Source organism: Chiloscyllium plagiosum, unplaced genomic scaffold, assembly GCF_037043375.1.
Source record: "Chiloscyllium plagiosum isolate Xiang-an unplaced genomic scaffold, Cpla_swu_hap1 HiC_scaffold_36, whole genome shotgun sequence".
Taxonomy (NCBI): Eukaryota; Metazoa; Chordata; class Chondrichthyes; order Orectolobiformes; family Hemiscylliidae; genus Chiloscyllium; species Chiloscyllium plagiosum.
In genome coordinates, this window is record NW_028270174.1 from 41578730 (window position 1) to 41595744 (window position 17015).

Sequence of the window (17015 nt, forward strand, 5' to 3'; positions counted from 1 at the left end):
TAGCTCCCTGAAAGCCTGCCTAACATCCTCAGCCCTCCTCCTACCTATGTCATTGGTGCCAATGTGGACCACGACTTCGGGCTGCTCCCCCTCCCCCTTAAGGACCCGGAAAACATGATCAGAGACATCACGTACCCTTGCACCTGGGAGGCAACATACCAAACGTGAGTCTCTCGCCCCCACAAAACCGCCTATCTGTGCCCCGCACTATCGAGTCCCCAATTACTATTGCTCTGCTCTTCTCCACCCTTCCCTTCTGAGTAACGGGGACAGGCTCCGTGCCAGAGGCCTGAACCCCATTGCTTACCCCTGGTAAGTCCCCCCCCCCACAAGTATCCAAAACGGTATACTTGTTCTTGAGGGGAACGGCCGCAGGGGTCCCTGCACTGGCTGCTTCCTCCCACTCCCCCTCACTGTCACCCATCTGCCTGCCATCTTTGGAGTTACTACTTCCCTAAAGCTCCGATCTATGACTCCCTCTGCCTCCCGAATGATCCTAAGTTCATTCAACTCCAGCTCCAGTTCCCTAACAGGGTCTTGGAGGAGCTGGAGATGGGTGCACTTCCTGCAAGTGTAATCAGCAGGGACGACCATGGCATCCCTCACCTCAAACATGTTGCAAGAGGAACATTGCACTGCCTTCACTGCCATCCCTCTGAAGGTAACCTTTTTTAAAAAAAAACTAGGTCTAAAGAATAGAACAAGCAAAATGTAGCACTTACCTACTTACCACAACGGGTCTTATTATTAGGTTAGAGGAGGAGGGCGGGTGGGAGGCACTACCTCTGTAGTGCCTCGGGTTCTTCTCCTGCGCACTTTTATAGGGAAAAAACCTACCCAGGTAAGCTTACGCTATACCTGCTTCCGGGTCCCGGCTGCCCCTCTGGTCTTCATCACTTCCCCCTGCTGCTCCTGCTCTTTCTGTGAAGAAAAAAAAAACCGCTGCCCGCTACCGGTAAGTAATTTTAAAACAAACTGTCTCACCTTAGCTGTAGCCTTCCCGGTTCCTTTACACTCTGCTGCTGCTCGCACTCAAAATGCTATGTGACACACTGAGCAGCAGTGGTGACAGCAGTGAATATTTGTGGATATGGTGCCTAGATGGTGTCAAACTTCTTGAATATTGTTGGAATACACTCATCCAAGCAAGTGGAGATCATTTCATCACACTCCTTATAGTAAACATCAGTGATTCTGGGAGTTGGGCATCATTGCCCATGTGGATGCAAAAAAAGGACGAGTCAAGGGCACTGAACATAACAGTGCAGAAATAAAAGGAAGGCCAATTGCTGAGGGTGCAGTGACTATAATTGGATGGACTAGAGTGGAATCATTATACTGTACTATGCGACAGTTGTTGCAGACAGATACTGTGGCTGGCAGGGTCTAAAGTGGCAGAGATCAAGGTGGAGTCATGTACAACTGGATGATTGAGATATAAGTCTTATAGAATCGGAAAATCCTATTATCAGTTGCTTAAAAATAGCTATCATAAAGATATGAATTAATATCATGACATGGTTAATTGTAAATTACATCTCCAGAAACAAAAAAGATTTGCCATTTTTTCATGAATTTTGTATGTCTTTAATTGAACAGTTCCCTCCTTGAAAATTTTAGCACGTACTTTCATGATATGATTTATGATATGCTAAAACATTGCTTTAATTTTGGATTCTTGAACAGATGGCAATATAACAGTATCCTTTGATTTCTATATTTATGATGTGATCACATAGAGAAAATGTAAAGCATTGAGATTTAATACATCACTGTTTACTGGTGAACAGCTTGTCAGTAGCTCAGCAGATTTATCCAGTCTATCGCTGATATACACAGGCTAGGAAGTTTTGAGATTTTGTTTTATGCTTTCATGAGATATCAGTGTTGCTCATAAGACCAAAATCAGTTGTTTATCCTTAATTTCCTTTGTAAAGGTAATGGTGGGTAATTTTCTTAAAGTGCTGCAGTCCATTTGGAGGATATACAGCAATAATGAAGTTATGAAGATAATTCCAGGATTTTGACTCAGTAACAATTAAATGAATAGTGATATGATTAAAAGTCAGGGTGGAGGGGAACTTATGGATGGTGGTATTTTCATGTACCTGCTGCCCTTGTTCTTCCAGATGCTGGGTGTCATAGGTTTGGAAAGCTGTCAAAGGAACATTAATGGTTTGTTGCAGTCTATCTTGTATACAGTACCCACTGCAACCAATGTGTTGATGGCACTGGGTGAATGATTTAAGGTGGTGGGGTCTCCCTGCTACAGGAAAGATGTTGTTAAAATTCAAAGGGTTCAGGAACGAATACAAGTTGTTCTGGTAAAACGTGTATTGCGTTAATACAAATTGGTTATAATATAATCAATGAATTGATTACGCTGTTTGCATTATGTGAACTTTCCACTGAATGGGTATAGTGATTTTCTCCGCGATCTTCTACAGCGCAATTTTCTATGGAGGTCTTCCATTGTGCGATTTTCTATAGTACGAGGCTGCAGAGGAACACAACTGTCATGTTATACCAGAACACACTGTACAAGGATATTGCCAGGGTTGGAGAGTTTGAGCTATAGGTAGAGGCTGAATAGGCTGGGGATATTTTCCTTGGAATGTCGGAGGCTGAGGGGTGACCTTATAGAGGTTTATAAAATCATGAAGGGCATGGATAGGATAAACAGACAAGATCTTCTTCTCAGAGCAGGAGATTCCAAAGCTGGAGGACATAGGTTTTAAATGTGTTGGAAAGATTTAAAAGGGACTTGAGGGGCAATTTTTTCATGTAGAGGGATGTGTATGTATGGAACGAGTTGCCAGAGGAGGTGGGAGGCTGGTACAATTACAACATTTAAAAGGCATCTGGATGGGTACATGAATTGGAAGGGATTAGAGGGAAATGGGACAAATGCTGGCAAATGGGACTAGATCAGTTTAGGATATCTAGTTGGCATAGATGAACTGGACCAAAAGGTTTGCTTCCATGCTGTATAATTCTATGACTCTTCCAAACATCTTGAGTATTGTCGAAGCTAAATTGTATTGAGCTTTGTAGATGATGAACAGGTTTTGGGAGTCAGGAGGTGAGCTACTTGTTGCAGAGACCCCATCCTAGCCTCTGGCCTGACATTATAGCCACAGTATTATAGAATTCATAGAATCCCCACAGTGTGGAAACAGGCCCTTCAGCCCAACAAATCCACACTGACCCGCTGAAAGTATCCCACCCAAACCCATTCCCCATTAGTCTACATTTATCCATGACTAATGCACCTAACCTACACATCCCTGAACACTATGGGGAATTTAGCATGGCTAGTTCACCTAACCTGCACATTTTTTGGATTGTGGGAGGCAGACATGGGGAGAATGTGCAAACTCCATACAGACAGTTGCTGTGAGGCAGCAGTGCTAACCACTGAGCCACCATGCTGCCCTATTTCTTCACCCAAAGGGTGGTGAGCCTATGAAATTCATTGCCACAGGAAGTAGTTGATGCCAAAGCATTGAATGCATTCAAGAGGTGGCTAGATATAGCACTTGGAGTGAATGGCATCAAAGATAATGGGGGGAAGCAGGTTTAGGCCACCCCCACCCTTCTCTAGCTTACCTCTCCATGCTTCAGGCTCTCTGCCTTTATTCCTGATGAAGGGCTTTTGCCCGAAACGTCGAATTTGCTGCTCCTCAGATGCTGCCTGAACTGCTGTGCTCTTCCAGCACCACTAATCCAAAATCTGATTCCCAGCATCTGCAGTCATTGTTTTTACCTAGTTGATTTTAGCCCTACTGTGAATCCTCTTGCAAGGATGCCTGCCTTGAAGAAGTTTTCCTCCTCTCTCTACAAGAATCTCAGGGAGTCCCTCTCCCACTGCACTCCATGCTACTTTCTCCCCACCCCCACCCTCCTCTAGCTTATCTCTCCACGCTTCAGGCTCACTGCCTTTATTTCTGATGAAGGACTTTTGCCTGAAACGTCGATTTTGCTGCTCCTCGGATGCTACCTGAACTGCTGTGCTCTTCCAGCACCACTAATCCAAAAATATTGAGTTGGATGATCAGCCATGATTGTGATGAATGGTGGAGCAGGCTCAAAGGGCCTCCTCCTGCTCCTATCTTCTATGTTGCTACATAACAGCACTTCAAGTGACTTGAACCAAGTCCAGTGGCCAAACATTTACATAGCTGTGGCCAACAAATTGCAAGACTTTGAGCAAAAGGTTGTGCTGCCAAAAGGACTCCAGCAGAGAAAATCAATGGAAATGAGTGGACCCATCTCCTGAGCCATTCACAAAATATCCAGTCATAATCTGGGCATTCAGCAGTGTATAGATGAAGCCATCACACTCAATCCTGGGTGAAGAGGGAACTCCACTGGTTACAATCTAAGCATTTTAAAACAAGGGGCCAAGAATCAGGTTGCTGTGACCTTGTTTAGGTAACTGGCCAGTTTGAAATACAGAATTACACAATGAGCATACAAGTCCTTTTTGTGCTTTAAGATACTGCATCTTCCAAGCTGCTCAAAGAGTTTCCACACTTTGTCTGTCCAGCCATCCTGAAAAATTCCTACTCAAAATAGTCAAAATAGAGTTATAAGCAGCTTTTAAAAATATTTACCAAGCAGCTCTTCATTCCAAAAGAAAAAGAACTGAAATTGTTAATCCATATCCTTAAACTGTCTTAAGAAAAGTCCAGGATAAAACCATCTAAGTCTTCAATCTACAGGAACCATATACAGTTGCCTTTTTTGCTCTTAAACAACATTCCCACTTTGTAGCTAACTTTAATTTGTGGATTTGTGAGTGTGTATATTTCTGTGTGAACTCTTGGATGTATGTTTGAATGAGATCTGGAGCTTTTTTTAATTATTCTATTTGATCAGAAGTTAGGTGCAATAAATGTTATTTTCTGTTCTTTTAAAACTTTGAGGAAAACCTTTCTGTGTGGAACTTTCATATTATATTCTTGCACTGAAGCAGTTAAATATAGCTATAGAGTCATCGAACAAAGAACAAAAAAACAATGAAGCAAAGAAACAGATGCTTCAGCCCAACTCATCCATGCTGACCAGATATCCTAAATTAATCTAGTCCCATTTGAGCCATATCCCTCTAAACCCTCATATACCCATCAAAATGCCTTTCAAATGTTGTAATTGTACCACTTCCTCTGGCAGTTCATTTGACACAGGTAGCATCCTTTGCTTGAAAAAGTTGCTCCTCAGTACCTTCTAAATCTTTCCTCCCTCACCTTAAACCTTTGCACTCTCATTTTGGAGTCCTATACCCTGGGGAAAAGACCTTGGCTATTCACCCTATCCAATGCCTCTCATGATTTTATAAACTTGTATAAGGTCATCTTTCAGCCTCCACATTCAAGGGAAAATAGTCCCAACCTATTCTCACCTCCCTACAACTCAAACCCTCCAACATCCTCCAACCTGGTAACATGCTTGTAAATCTTTTCTGAACCCTTTCAAGTTTCACAACATCTTTCCTGTAGCTGGGAGACCAATTGAACAGAGTATTCCAAAAGTGGCCTAACCAAAGTTGCAACATGATCTCCCAACTCCTGTAGTGAAAACATCAATCAATAAAGGCTAGCTTACAAAACGCTTTCTTCATTATCCTGTCTACCACACTCCCCAAGACTCCACTCCGATTCTTTTTAACAAATTCTGTTGTGGGTAGTTGTACTAATTCTCACCTAACTGTAATAATGGTTAGTAAGAGTTATCCTTTCTATGGTTTAGAGTGTTAATTGTCAACTAAATAATATTTAGCTATGTTGATTTTAGTTTATTTGCTACAATAATCTTAAGTTTTGAAATCATGTGATTTTTTTTCAGTTGGTCACTGGGAATTTAATTTTTTTTAAACTTATTTATCTCTATACTTTTTCAGCATCACTCTAAGTTAAGGTTTTTTAAAGTTTTATTTCAGTGTAAATTGCAGATGTAGTTTTAACAATTGATCCACATTGTCTGAACAGGCATATGTTTCTACATGGAACCATTTATTTGTATGTTTGCTACTTTGTGCAAGATATTTTGTTTCTACTGTTTTTAAATTTCTGACTTCTGAATAAAATTGATGATGGTGAGGCAGGCAGTTAACCTGCTCCAGGGTGTTTGCTGAAGCAATTAGAGGAGGTCTAGCAGGTTGGTGTAGGCTGAACCTTCCAAATTACACTTACTCCTGTGGGAAAACATGACTTGCTGAACCACTCCTCTCCTGATGACACAACTGAGATTGATAATGCACTGTGGCAAGGTTCACATCATATCACTCTACTTCGCAGCTCTGCTACCAGCTTGTTATTTTTATGCAAGATAAGTATAATAATTAGAAGAAGCAGATGTTTCCAGATTGAGAGAAATTTGATACTGAATTTAATGAGTGCAACCCTATCTGTAAATTAGAAAAATATTCCAATTAAAGTGGTGTAAAATTTTATATTGAAAACTCAATGCTTTGTTTACCATATGCAGCAATATTGAATGAAAGTAGCTGTACATGTAAAATTGCAAAAATATGCTACCAATTTACTTTCTACCATGCATCAACTACCAAATCCACAACTTTCCTAAATCCCAAATTCTTCTTACGATAGATAAGTTGTTCACTTATAATAATTGTTCACTTGCATAGCTATTCCTAATCATATGTACCAGTCTTGCTCTCAAGAAGCAGAAGTCTTGTTAATGTATTGGTATTGTTACTTTTCTCTTCACAAGTGGTTCATTTAAAGTTTTGGTGGCAAAACATTGTAATGAATAGATAAAAGCTAAAGAAAAGCTCCATTAAAATGTTGCTTATCACATCATTCACTGTAGACATAACTGAAATGATGAGCGTAAAGATGATTATCTACTTAAGCACTGAGTTATGCATGGATACAAAGTCATGAATTACTGGCAGGAGTAGAGTTTCAGTCCTTCTAGCCATCTCTGCCATTTGATAGGACCATGGTTAATTTGATTGTGGCCTTAACACTACTTTTTGCCTCATCAATATACCCTTGTCAATCAAGAATCCATCTAACACAGTTTTATAGAGTCATAGAGATGTACAGCATGGAAACAGACCCTTCGGTCCTTCCATGATGACCAGATATCCTAAATTAATCTAGTCCCATTTGCCAGCACTTAGCCCATATCCCTCTAAACTCTTCCTATACATATATCTTAAAAATATTCAATGACCCTATCCCTTGCTTTATAAAGAAGAAAATTTCACGGGTTAATGAGTCACTGGAGAAAAAAACTTCTCCTCATCTCCATGTCAAATGGAAGAATTTTAATCTGTCTTTTATTTCTTCTTTCTCCTATAACATTTGTATTGTCAAATTCACACAGGATCTGATATTTCAATAAGACCCCAAATCAATCTTCTCGACTCCAATGGATACTGGGTCAATCTATCCAACCTTTTCTCATAACAAAACCCCAAGAAACAGTTGACTCATCTGTTTTTCTTTCAATTATGTTCTTCCCTAAAAAAGGAGACTAAGAGTGGACATCATACCCTAAATGTGGTCTCACCAAAGCTCTGTGCAACTGTAGCAGAAATTCCCCATTTTGATATTTCATTCCACTTGCAACAAATGACAATATTCCATTTGACTTCCTAACTACTTGCTGTACCTGTATAACAACATCGTGTGATTCATATAGCAGACCCCTTGGTACCATAAACTATGAGGTTTTTCTTCATTTAAACAATCTGTACCACTACCACTAATCTGTAGTGAATATAACAAGGTTGACCAGTTGGGACATCATAGAGTATGAATTCTCTGACTTAGAGCTGTTAAACCTTCCAGACAGGGAGCCCTGGCTGACATTAAAAAAGGCGAAAATGAGGACTGCAGATGCTGGAGATTAGAGTCAAGATTAGAGTGGTGCTGGAAAAGCACAGCAGGTCAGGCAACATCCAAGGAGCAGGAAAATCAACGTTTTGGGCAAAAGCCCTTCATCCCGAAACGTTGATTTTCCTGCTCCTCGAATGCTGCCTGACCTGCTGTGCTTTGCCAGCACCACTCTAATCTTGACATTAAAAATGTTTGAGTGTCAGAGACACTGACAGTGAATGAGGCAGTATGAAGAATTGCTCATGTTTAAATAAAGGGTGATTCTGTGGACTTATTTCAAATCCTGCTAAAACTGAATAAATAGACATTTTCTGACAGGATACTCTATTTTTGTTTTGCCTACGATCCATGTCTCTTTGCAGATTCCTTATGTCGTCTTCATAACTTACACTTCTATCATTGACATACATTTCGAATTATTCAGAAACCATCTCTAATTCCTGTGATCTCTATGACTCTATGACATTCCATGAGTTACAAGCTGCCAACATGGAAATGACCTCCTTTCCCTAATCTCAAACCCTGTAAACTAACCAATCTTCAACCCACAATTATTAATTCAAGAGAGTATAATTGATCAGGGTAAGTACAATTATCCTGTGTGGTTGAACAAGGAGTGAGGCCACATTAGATTTGGTACTGTGTAATGAACCCGGCCAGGTGTTAGATTTGGAGGTAGGTGTGCACTTTAATGATAGTGACCACAATTCAGTTATGTTTACTTTAGCGATTGAAAGGGATAGGTATACACCGCAGGGCAAGAGTTATAGCTGGGGGGAGAGGCAATTACGATGCATATCTGTTTAGAAGAAGGGTCACTGGATTTGAAACATTAACTTTGTTTTCTCTCCACAGATGCTGCTAAACCCACTGAGTTTCTCCAGTAATTTCTGTTATTGTTTGTTTGGGATCTTCAGCATCAACAGCTATTTGTTTTATTTTGAGCTTTACTATATAGTCTATGAACTTGGGCATGTTTCTTCCTCTCTAAGTACATATTTGTAGTAGAGTAAAACTGAATGTTTGAAGTGTTCAGGGTCTGGGAAAATGAAAAAGCAAAAATGCAGTTTTATTCCGTGACTTAATAATATTGACAGTAGATTATATTACTGGGTATATTTCAGTGTGCAGACTGTGTATTATTACATTTGAAATATATTATTAACTACACCTGATATTATAAAACAAGTCTGCATTGGCCGGGAATCGAACCCGGGCCTCCCGCGTGGCAGGCGAGAATTCTACCACTGAACCACCAATGCAACTGACAGAAATTACCGCTGTCAGAAGCCTTACATCATTGTATAATCAGAATGTTGACAATTACTTAAAATGAATTTGATCATTTTTAATTTCCAAGAACTTAAGCTGGATTTGGTTCAATTGGTTATAAGCAGATGACCTTAATTTATAAAACTAGCAGTGATTTTGCTCTCGTGATTGATTGTATCTTTACTCCCGCCCCGTTACCATTCTGTTTATGACCTGACCTCCCAATGGTGGGTGGAGTACTCTGACACGTGATCCGAGTCACGTGGCCGAACGTGCTTGTGTCATCACGTAGCGTCCGGCCGTGCTGCTGTGAGGGGGAGACGTGACTGAACGTGCTTGTGTCATTACGTAGCGTCCGGCCGTGCTGCTGGGTGGGGGAGACGTGACTGAACGTGCTTGTGTCACCAAGTAGCGTCCGGCCATGCTGCTGGGAGGGGGAGACGTGAGCGAACGTGCTTGTGTCATCACGTAGCGTCCAGCCGTGCTGCTGGGAGAGGGAGACCGTGGCCGAACGTGCTTGTGTCACCACGTAGCGTCCGGCCGTGCTGCTGGGAGAGGGAGACCGTGGCCGAACGTGCTTGTGTCACCACGTAGCGTCCGGCCGTGCTGCTGGGAGAGGGAGACCGTGGCCGAACGTGCTTGTGTCACCACGTAGCGTCCGGCCGTGCTGCTGGGAGAGGGAGACGTGGCCGAGGTGTGATCTGATTTATACAGTCGCCTGGGAGGTGAGTGTGGTCTCTTTTTATTGTTGTAGTTATTGAAGGGGATGTGTCAAGTTGAATTAAATATGTTTTTGTAATACAACTGTGAGAAGCGGCTGGTGTGTGGTCACAGTTTCCCTGTGCTCTGGGTGAATGCTGGGAGCTGCTGCTGCTGTTACCCTGGGCAGTGAGCAGGTTGTCACTCAGTTGGCATTGGTGTCAGGGTTTACCATTAAGTGCTGCCCCAACACTCCATGGACAGTATAAATATGTAGCTCACCCTATAATCAATAATAAAAACCGTTCGAATGAGGTTTGTGTTTAACTTGAGCTGTTAAGATTTGTAACAGTGGAGCTCAGAGACTGAATCTTGATCATTTTGCGAGTTCTTTGTTCTTTTTTTTTCCCCGGTGCGGATAATCATTAAAAGTGAAGAAATTAAAGAAACCCACCAACTCTCACGGTTTTCTGGGAAGCCTTAGAAAAGTCTGCTTTTTTTTTTCAAAAGCAAGGAATCCCTGCCACTGTGGTAGACGGGGCCTGAGTTGTGTCTGACCCATTTCTCCCCTTCCCTTCCACAGCAGTGATAAGATTCTCTGGTCCTCACCTTTCACCCATTAGCATTTGCTTGCAAAGGATCATCGACTGCCATTTCTGCCACCTTCCAGCACTTTGCCCGAAACGTCGATTTTACTGCTCCTCGGATGCTGCCTGAACTGCTGTGCTCTTCCAGCACCACTAATCCAGAATTCCTCTTCCCTCCCCTCCCTGTCAGCATTCTGCTGGAATTGTTCCCTCTGGGACACCCTGGTCCATTCCTCCACCACTCCCAACACCACCTCTCACAGCCACAGCACCTTCCTATGTAATTGCAGAAGGTGCAACACTTACTTGCCTGTTTTCACCTAGAGATAGTGAGAACTGCATTTGCTGGAGAGTCAGAGTAGATATGTCTAGATGAAAGCTTCTGACCTGAAATGTTGATTTTCCCCTTCTCCTCTGCTGCTTGATCGGCTGTGCTTTTTCTAGCTCCACTTTTTATCCACACTCTAGCTCTTTCTTCCTCACTAACTGAGGCCCCAGACACATCTTCCAGGTGAAGCAGTGACTTACTTGCAATTCACTCAATTTAGTCTACTGTCTTCACTACATTCACTACGTTAGGGAGCTGAGACACAGACTGGTTGATTGAATTATGGAATTAGTATACTCTGTCTCTAAAAATGACCTTGAGTTTTCACTTGTTTACTACTTCAATACACCACTGTGTTCCCTTCTCAATATTTGTGTCAGGCCTGCCACAGTGCTCCTGCGAGACTTGATGCAAATGGAAGAGAAACGCTTCATCTTCTACTGGTTGATATTACAGCCTTCACTGCTCAATATTGACTTTAATAGTTTTAGAGTATGAACACCTCCTTCCATGTCGATTATCCACCATCACACCCCAGGTTTTTGTCATAATGGTTACTTTAAATGTAGCCAAACAAGTTCACCCTCAAAGTCCCGTTATCTCCTGTCTAGATCCTTTTCTTCTCTGGCTTACTATCTTAAACTATCTTCCTAACTTTTTTGTTTCTCCTCTTCTATGCTCCCGCTCCACCTATCCACTCACCCCTACCTGTCATCAGCATAAATACCATCCTTTCCTAACTGCTACCAGTTCTGAATTGGGGGCAAAGTACTAACTTGGATTGAAAGTTGGTTGGCTGACAGGAAACAAAGAATACTGATAAACGGCTCCATTTCGGAATGGCAGGCAGTGACCAGTGGGGTACCGCAGGGATCAGTGCTGGGACCGCAGCTTTTTACAATATATATTAATGTTATAGAAGATGGTATTAGTCAGGAGCAAATTTGCTGATGATACTAAACTGGGTGGCAGGGTGAAATGTGAGGAGGATGTTAGGAGATTACAGGGTGACCTGGACAAGTTAGGTGGTCAGATGCATGGCAGATGCAGTTTAATGTGGATAAATGTATGGTTATCCACTTTGGTGGCAAGAACAGGAAGGCAGATTACTACCTAAATGGAATTAATTTAGGTAAAGGGGCAGTACAAAGAGATCTGGGTGTTCTTGTACACCAAAGAAGGTAAGCATGCAGGTACAGCAGGTAGTGAAGAAGGCTTGCTGGACTTCATAACAAGAGGGATTGAGTATAGAAGCAAAGACGTTCTTCTGCAGCTGTGCAGTGCCCTGGTGAGACCACACTTGGAGTATTGTGTGCAGTTCTGGTCTCCAAATTTGAGGAAAGACATTCTGGCTATTGAGGGAGTGCAGCGTAAGTTCACGAGGTCAATTCCTGGAATGGCGGGTCTACGTTATGCTGAAAGACTTGAGCGACTGGGCTTGTATACCCTTGAGTTTAGAAGACTGAGAGGGGATCTGATTGACACATATAAGATTATTAAAGGATTGGACACTCTGGAGGCAGGAAACATGTTTCCACTGATGGATGAGTGCCGAACCAGAGGACACAGCTTAAAAATATGGGGTAGACCATTTAGGACAGAGATGAGGAGAAACATCTTCACCCAGAGAGTGGTGGCTGTGTGGAATGCTCTGCCCCAGAGGGCAGTGGAGGCCCAGTCTCTGGATTCATTTAAGAAAGAGTTGGATACAGCTCTCAAGGATTGTGGCAGGAGCAGGATATGATTAAGGATGATCAGCCATGATCATATTGAATGGTGGTGCAGGCTCTAAAGGCAAAAGAAGAGTCATAGAGATGTACAGCACAAAAACAGATCCTTTGGTCCAACTTGTCCATGCTGACCAGATATCCTAAATTAATCTAGTCCCATTTTCCAGCATTTGGCCCATATCCCTCTAAAACCTTCCTATTCATATAACCATCTAGATGCTGGTTGTTGCACTAAAAACATGAACTCTGTTTTCTCTTCACAGATGCTGCCAAACCTGCTGAGTTTCTCCTGCAGTTTCTATTTTTTCTGTTTGAGATGTGCTTATGTTTGAGTTGTATAGAATCTTGAGCAGATGCCATCTGGAGTATTGCATTCAATTTGGGATATTGTATCTTAATGTGACTTTTGGAGGGGTGTCTATTATAGATTCACCAAAACTAAGAGTTTAGTCATAAACTATGAACACGGGATGTATTAACCTGGTTTGTGTTCTGTGGCATATTGATGAAAAGATTTGATTAACTGACATCACGTATTTCCTCTGGTGGGCAAAACAACATCAGGGAGGTGTAATTTTTAAAATGGGAAGAACACCAATTGGGAGTGAAATCAGAAAACACTAAAGGTAATGGAGGTTTGGAACACTTCACTCAAATGTCTGGGCCAATTAGAGTCATAGAGATGTACAGCACAGAAACAGACCCTTTGGTCCAATTCGTCCATGTCAACCAGATACCTTAGTTGAAACTTTATTGCTGGAACAGCACAGCAGGTCAGGCAGCATCCAGGGAACAGGAGATTCGACGTTTCGGGCACAGGCCCTTCTTCAGGAATCAGATACCTTAACCTAATCTAGTCCCATTTGCCAGCACTTGGCCCATATCCCACTAAACCCCTCCTATTCATATACCCATCCAGATGCCTTTTAAATGTTGCAATCGTACTAGCCTCCACCACTTCCTCTGGCAGCTCATTCCATCCACATACCACCCTCTGTGTGAAAAAGTTGCCCCTTAGGTCTCTTTTATATCTTTCCCTTCTCACCCTGAACCTATGCCCACTAGTTCTGGACTCCCCCATCCCAGGGAAAAGACCTTGTCTCTTTATCCTATCCAAGCCCCTCATGATTTTATTAACCTCTATCAGGTCACCCCTCAGCCTCCGATGCTCCAGTGAAAGCAGCCCCAGCCTATTCAGCATCTTCCAAAGGCTCAAATCCTCCAATCCTGGCAACATCCTTGTAAATTCTTAAACATTTTAATCCATGAAACACTTGTGTGGAGCAAAAGATGATGGATGAATGAAGTTGACATTTCGATGGCTTATGATCTAATTGGCAGAAAAGATTTGGTGGAAATAATTTTTTGACACCAATATATTAATCTCAGAAGAGGAGCTATCTTTAAGCTTTGTATTCTTAGACTTGATTTATAATGTAATTGTCTTTTTATTTTGCAGGATGATCACAGATGTGCAGTTGGCAATCTTTGCCAACATGTTGGGGGTATCCCTTTTCCTCCTTGTTGTCTTATATCATTATGTTGCTGTAAATAACCCCAAAAAGCTGGAATAGCCACATCACTGCAATAGGTAATGAACTACATAGTTAGAATTAAAAGGACTTCTTTTAATATAGTGGTGGAAAATGGTATTATATATGTAATGCATCGTTTAATTGATTTTAAAATTTTTGACTGTGATTCCTTAAAGTGAAATAGTCATTCAACAAGATCCTTTTCACTTCCAGTAGTTATGTTCATTGCAATTTCCTTAAGGTCTGTAGAGTCTGTAATTTTGTTTTTATGAATGTTTGGAAAAGAAGTATAACAGTTTGTGATAATTGCCCTTCATCAGCATTCCTGATGAAGGGCTTTTGCCTGAAACATCGACTCTCTTGCTTCTCAGTTGCTGCCTGACCTGTGCTTTGCCAGTACCACACTCTCAACTCTAATCTCCAGCATTTGCAGTCCTCGCTTTCGCCTAGTTTATGGAAATTGTAAAGGGATTACAAAAGAACCTCAATTATCTGAAGGCCATGGGCGGTGAATATTTCGTTCGGTTAATTGAATGCCGGATTGCATGGCTAAACTATGCTTCGGGACCTTGCGATCTTGTTTGGATAATCAAAAATGCAGATAATTGAATACCAGATAATCGAGGTTCCTCTGTATCTGTAATTTTCTTGAAAAATGAAATGTTGGTAATGTGACCTGGTGAGGTGGCCAACTGTGACCCAGGGTAGTAATAGTTTGTTGGTTGAAAAGGAATTCTGTAAAGCAACACAATCAGGACTGTTGTGACTTGACGGAGAGGTTTAATAGAAGTGTGTCTGGCTTTTGTTAACCATACCCATGAAATTCAGCAGTGAACACTGTCATCAGATAGACTCCTGACTTGCCCTTGCAAAGACAACTTGATTAATAAAGAACAGCAATATTGTGGAACTATGTAATTACAATTTGTAAATACAATTTATTTCATACATCTTATTTTACAGTGCAAAGGTTTGGACCAATAAGAAATGGATTAATTTGAAGGATGGAAGCTAACTTGGATGAAATAATGCAGGTTGAACTTTACCAGCACCACAGTGAACTACAACTGCATTAAATATGATTTGTATTGAAGAAAATATGCCTTGTGAATAAATATTTGCTGGAAAAAACTGCACTACTTTGTGTTTATTTAAAATTGTCTTCCATTTTGAAAAGTTGGGAAAAGAATGTTTAGCTATTTTGCTTCAAATCAAACAGTAGTGCAATAAATTTAATATTAATGTAATAATAATTGTGATATTCTGCAATATGAGATTTGCAACCTACAGTCCTTGTGCAGCTTTGAAATTTAAGTTATTGTAACACTGATTTATGGTAAGCTAACTTAGCAAAACCCTTTTGAAGCAATCATACTATATATTGGATATGTGCTGAATTCTGTGACCCTCTAACTGTAAAGTTTCTACTGCCACAAATATCAAATTAATGTTCATCAAACTGAGTCCCATTTTTTTTCAAAATAAAGCTTTTATTTCCATTTTGTGTAACATTGTTGAGGATTTTGCTTCAGTGTGAAGATTTAATTCCTTTAATTATTCAGTATTTTAAGTCTTTTTAGGTTGCTAAATAGTAACTCATGAAGTAGTTAAGATCCCAGAAGTGATCCATGGTACTTCACTAGTTTCTGTTTACCAACCTAAAAATAATCGATTTATCCAAACTTTCTTTTTGGTTAACCATTCCTCATTCCATGTCGATATATCACCCACAAAACCTTTACCTTGTGTAGTACTTGTCAAATGCCTTTTGGAAATTTAAATACATTACATCTAATGATACCCTTTTATCCACCCTGCATGTTACATCTTCAAATAATTTTAAAAATTACCAACAATGCTATCCCATGCACAAAATCTTGTTGGCTCTGCCCTATTATATTGTGATTGTCTACATGTCCTATTGCTGCCTCCTTGATACTGACAGCATACTATACTGTTTAAGTTATACTCACATCTGTATTGACCATGACTAGCACTATATCTCAAACACTAGATGACCCTGAAGAATCAAGTCCAAGATTTTAGGATTTTCATTTTGTCAAACAGTTTATTTCTGAACACTATATATGGGCAATTTAACACAGCCAATCCACCTAACCAGGATATCTTTTGACCTATTGGGGAAAAAAAAACAGGACAAATCTAGTCTGGCCAATTACTTTCCTGGTCCATCTTTGATCATCAGAAAGGTGACGAAAGCTGTCACTGAGTGAATCAATTTGGCTGAAGGCTGGTATCTGTGATGATGAAGATCTTGGAAGGAACTGAGATAGACCATCCAATTGACACTGTTGGACAAATATGGATGGAAATGATTCAGCCTTGTCTTTTGCACTGGCTCTTCCAACACTGAGGATGGGGGTACTTGTGAAGCTTTCTTCTCTTTTTAGTTCTTTAATTGTTTACTATTCAGAGGTGGAATAATAGCAGGAATGCAGACTTTAGATCTGTTTGTGGGAACAACTTTGGTCTACTGCAGCTGCTTCTGCTGTTTTGCATATGTTTTAACTTCCTCAGGCTGAAAGCTCAATTTTAGATATGCCAGATGCTACTCCTTGCATGTCGTCTTGCACTTTTCGCTTAATGGTTATGGTAGAATGTGGATAAGTCATAGTCCATGAGGTTATAGACTGTGATTGAATATAATTCTGATGATGATAGCTGTTGGCAACTCCAATAAATGCCAGTTCTGAATTGCTAGATCTGTTGGAAATCCAACCCATTTAATATGGTAGTAGTGTAACCACAGCTCTTCATTATTTTCCATCTCAGGTTTCTAAAATGTTTGTGTTATAAACGCCAAGGCAGAATGGAGCTTGAATTATATGCTAAAATTATCTTCCATTTTGAAAAGTTGGGAAAAGAATGTTTAGCTATTTTGCTTCAAATCAAACAGTAGTGCAATAAGTTTAATATTAATGTAATAATTGTGATATTCTGCAATATGAGATATGCAACCTACAGTCCTTGTG

General features: G+C 40.8%; 1 protein-coding gene and 1 non-coding gene across 2 annotated transcripts; one reads left to right on the top strand and one right to left on the bottom strand.

Moving 5' to 3' along the window:
• Positions 1-9062: 9062 nt before the first annotated feature.
• trnag-gcc (transfer RNA glycine (anticodon GCC)) lies at positions 9063-9133 on the bottom strand. Its single transcript has one exon. It is a non-coding gene; the product is annotated as a tRNA-Gly (tRNA).
• A 4814-nt stretch (positions 9134-13947) lies between these two features.
• Positions 13948-15158, top strand: ost4 (oligosaccharyltransferase complex subunit 4 (non-catalytic)). The gene is made up of 2 exons (XM_043674033.2): positions 13948-14078; positions 14986-15158. Exon 1 carries the CDS (start codon positions 13948-13950, stop codon positions 14059-14061), a length of 114 nt encoding a protein of 37 aa, XP_043529968.1. The 3' UTR covers positions 14062-14078; positions 14986-15158.
• The last annotated feature ends 1857 nt before the right edge of the window (positions 15159-17015 follow it).